At 39.9% G+C, this 3,502-nt stretch overlaps 1 protein-coding gene across 2 annotated transcripts; it reads left to right on the top strand.

Moving 5' to 3' along the window:
* The first annotated feature begins 525 nt into the window (after window positions 1–525).
* LOC133996377 (ictacalcin-like) lies at window positions 526–2,807 on the top strand. 2 transcript variants are annotated; one of them, XM_062435933.1, is made up of 3 exons: window positions 526–611; window positions 2,021–2,170; window positions 2,479–2,807. In XM_062435933.1, exons 2-3 carry the CDS (start codon window positions 2,033–2,035, stop codon window positions 2,620–2,622), a joined length of 282 nt encoding a protein of 93 aa, XP_062291917.1. In that variant the 5' UTR covers window positions 526–611; window positions 2,021–2,032; the 3' UTR covers window positions 2,623–2,807. The 2 variants fall into 2 exon arrangements, with proteins under 2 accessions (XP_062291917.1, XP_062291918.1); XM_062435934.1 differs by having other exon boundaries at window positions 564–611; window positions 2,025–2,170.
* The last annotated feature ends 695 nt before the right edge of the window (window positions 2,808–3,502 follow it).

Below are 3,502 nucleotides of genomic sequence, written 5' to 3'. Positions count from 1 at the left end.
TGGGGAGAAATGAAGATTAAAAGTTCTTAGACTTTCTTTTAAAGGGTTAATAAGAAAGTGACCCATAGAAGGAGCCGCTCAATGTGACTGCACAATCCCAGAATCTTTTTTAAGACTGCAACATGACTCTGGGTTGGCTTTAATAAACAGTAACAAGCGTGAAAAAGTACAAAACATCCAGTTTTGCTTTGGAAAAGACTCTTAAAGATACAGTACACTCTCACCTATAGTCTACTTTCTGCAGGACAAATAGCACTAAATGCAGCCTGGACATCTTAACCCTAGAAACCTATTTTGTTTTTTACATGTGGTGTAAAACAGTTCTGAGCAGACCTCCTGGCAACCAGCACAGTTATTTGTTGATTATTGTTTCTAAGTAACAATACATAAATTCTGTGTTTGTCAAATAAGTTGAGAAATGAAACAAGTAACAGGACACAGAGGAGAGGAGGAGGGGGAGTGGTTGGAGATGAAAGGAGAATTATTGAGGGAGGGATAAAGGGTGTGGTGATGTATAAAGCATCCTTTGCATCCAGTTCTCCATCACTGCAGCTCCTCAAAGGCTCCCTTTCACTCTCTAAATCTCCTTGAATCGCAACAAATCAGCCTCGGTGAGTAAAAAAACATATACACAGTGTGTTGTTTGTGGTTTGATTTCATTTACTGACTTGGAAAATAGCACTAAAACTTTTTACAATATGGAATTACTTTAAATGCAACCACTGTCATACCATTTCAGTTACTTTTATCTGTGCAAAGTTACCAGCTTTGTGTGCATTTAGCATTTTTTTTAGTTACATTTAACTTCTCTCTATTGCTTGTGAAACTTAAAATTGCACCAGATATTGCTCACTTTGCTCCGATGACAGTTATTTGGTTAACTCTAGTCTGGAATGTCCTTTTACTGATGCATTGCACATTCATGAATTGGCATCAAGCTTTGACTCTTATTTTTAATCACAACCAAATTAAACATCTAAAACGGTTGTTTGAACGTTCTTCATTTTGTGCTCTCTTCCTCCGCAATTCCCATCTGTTTACAAACTCTCACAGTTTCCTCTGACTACCACACCCCAGAGAGGGAACAGCACCATGAGAGTCAGAATGCAACCAGAACTGACTCTCTTGGGTTCATGGAGTCAGTGGAAAATACACATTTCAGGCATACAGCGTTCAGAAAACAAACATTAGAGATCACAACTGGGACTTAAATCAAGTCTTGACCTGCTACTTTTTTCCTAGTTCAACTGAGTTACCTATAGAGACTAAGCTGTTGTCATAACAATGCCCTGTCACTCGGTGGCGATGCTGCGATAGAGACTGGTGACAGGGGGAAATGAGAGTGGCTGGGCCCTGGTGGAAAACAAGGGTTTATTTTAACGAGCTCTATGGAAAACTGAGAGCAAAACACTAGCAGAGACAAAAGCAATGATGTCAGCCAGCTGCTTTAAGCTAAAGAATGAAATTAGCTGTCATTCCCTTATGTTTCGGGCCAATTATTATTATCAACATTTATTTTACTACATTATCTTATTATAACCAGAATGTAAGATTTAAAAGAGCAATGCCCAGTCTTAAAGCAATAAATAAAAAAATAACTTCTACCTCAAATGAGTGACTCTGTTCAGTTTGCAGTTTAAACAGACGGTGCCTTCATTCTTCTTACATGTGAGCTCAGTGGTTTGTTACCCTTCCTTCCCCCTGCAACCACTCCCTCAAGTTGAAGATATAAATGATGTCCTTTATTAACATTCCAAAATAGACCACAGCACCACATGATCCGCTATAGTGCACATCAGTGAAAGTTAACAGTCCAAGACTCTGCCACTAGATGGAGTCGTAGCAACTGAGAGCATCATCCCATGTGAGCAACTTCAGTTAGTATTATGAAGATATGTAAGGGAAATATCAGGCCAATCTGACCTGAATCCACTCTGTCACAATGTATACATACTGATGACATATTGGAAAATTCAATTTGTCCATGTTTAACTCTATTTTTTCTTTCTGTCCATTTAAGCCAGCCAGCATCATGTCTGACGTGCAGAAGGCCATGGCTCTCCTAATCACCTCCTTCAATAAATACTCTGGCAAAGAGGGGGACAAATACACCCTGAGTAAGGGGGAGCTGAAAGAGCTTCTTCAGAATGAACTGTCGGAGCTTCTGGAGGTGAGTGACCTCTGACCTCTCAATATTCCAGCCCTGCAGGATTATGAGTGCACTGCTATACTACTACATGTGTATTATGAAGCTTTGTACAGAGGATGGTGAATGCTTCTGATAGAGTTTCTGCATGATTACAGCTTGTTCTACTTTATGATAGTGATTATTCTTCCCTGCTTTATGATGATGAGGGTCATGCTGAGAACTAACCGACACATGACTTAGAAGAACCATCTGTAAAACTGAATAATGTGTATTTCTGGAATTTGCATACAGCCAATCAACATGTTTGTTAATGCTTCTCTCACCTGCAGAAAGCCAATGACAAGTCAGCAATAGACCGCGTTTTCAAGGACCTGGACACAAACAAGGACAATAACGTGGACTTTGGTGAATTTGTCAACTTGGTGTCCTGCCTCACTCAGATGTGCCATGAGTACTTTGTGAACAAAAAATAGGGATCCAAGCGCCACCTTGGGGCAAGCATAGGGAGCCACATGCCTGTGAAAGAGAAGTGTGTACCTTGACAGCTGTTCTGAAGGACAAAATATTTACTTCTGCTCTAAAGGCACTAACAAAAAATTATAATATCAAATTATATTGTATCAATGAATGCAATAAACTCCTTTTTTCCTTTGAAACACTTGACTTGTGCAATTTGTGTGTCACTGCATGGCTATAATATTTGTGCCAGAGTTGCACAGACATGTTAGCACCATGGCCTCAGTAAGCTCATGATACCTGTGAAGTTTGTCCCAACACAAATTTAGTAATTTCATTTTGTTGACACTGGGCTGTGGCTGGCATTCCTTAGAGTTTAGATGATTAATCTTGGGAACGGAAAAACACAAATGCAAGTTATGACAAGAAGGATGTTGATACTGTATGCATCACGCAAATGTAAAAAAATCTCAACTGTAATTTTGTAGTTTTAAGACACTGTAGCTTTACATCATTGGAGTTAATGATTTGCAGAGCCAGTATGATGGTTCACCAATTGGTGCTGACGCCTCACAGCTCAGGGTTTATATCCGACCTGGTCAGCTGCACTTTTCTATGCAGGGTATGCATGTTTTTCTGTGTATGTGGTATTCTTGTTGGTGCCCCAGTTCCCTCACACTGTCTAAAGACATGCAGGTTAGATGAACTGGAAATTCTAAATTGCCTGTAGGTGTGACTGTGAATGCAGTTGTCTGTGTGTGTTAGCCCTGTGATAGACCAGCGATGTGACCTGGTTGGACCTTTCTGTCAGAGTAAGCTACCATAAAAGATATAAGTAGATGGGTGGATGAATAGCATCTACAGTTGAAGCCCCAATAGGGATTACCACATGCATGA

This window comes from Scomber scombrus, chromosome 16 (genome assembly GCF_963691925.1).
Source record: "Scomber scombrus chromosome 16, fScoSco1.1, whole genome shotgun sequence".
Taxonomy (NCBI): domain Eukaryota; kingdom Metazoa; phylum Chordata; class Actinopteri; order Scombriformes; family Scombridae; genus Scomber; species Scomber scombrus.
The sequence above is the reverse complement of the archived record's forward strand: the minus strand, read 5'-3'. Positions and strand labels throughout refer to the sequence as shown.

Bases quoted from the DNA above. Each gene is read 5' to 3' on its own strand.
- LOC133996377 (XM_062435933.1), top strand. From the start codon at position 2,033: ATGTCTGACGTGCAGAAGGCCATGGCTCTCCTAATCACCTCCTTCAAT. The intron at 2,171-2,478 runs GTGAGTGACCTC...TCTCACCTGCAG, and splicing joins AACTGTCGGAGCTTCTGGAG to AAAGCCAATGACAAGTCAGC.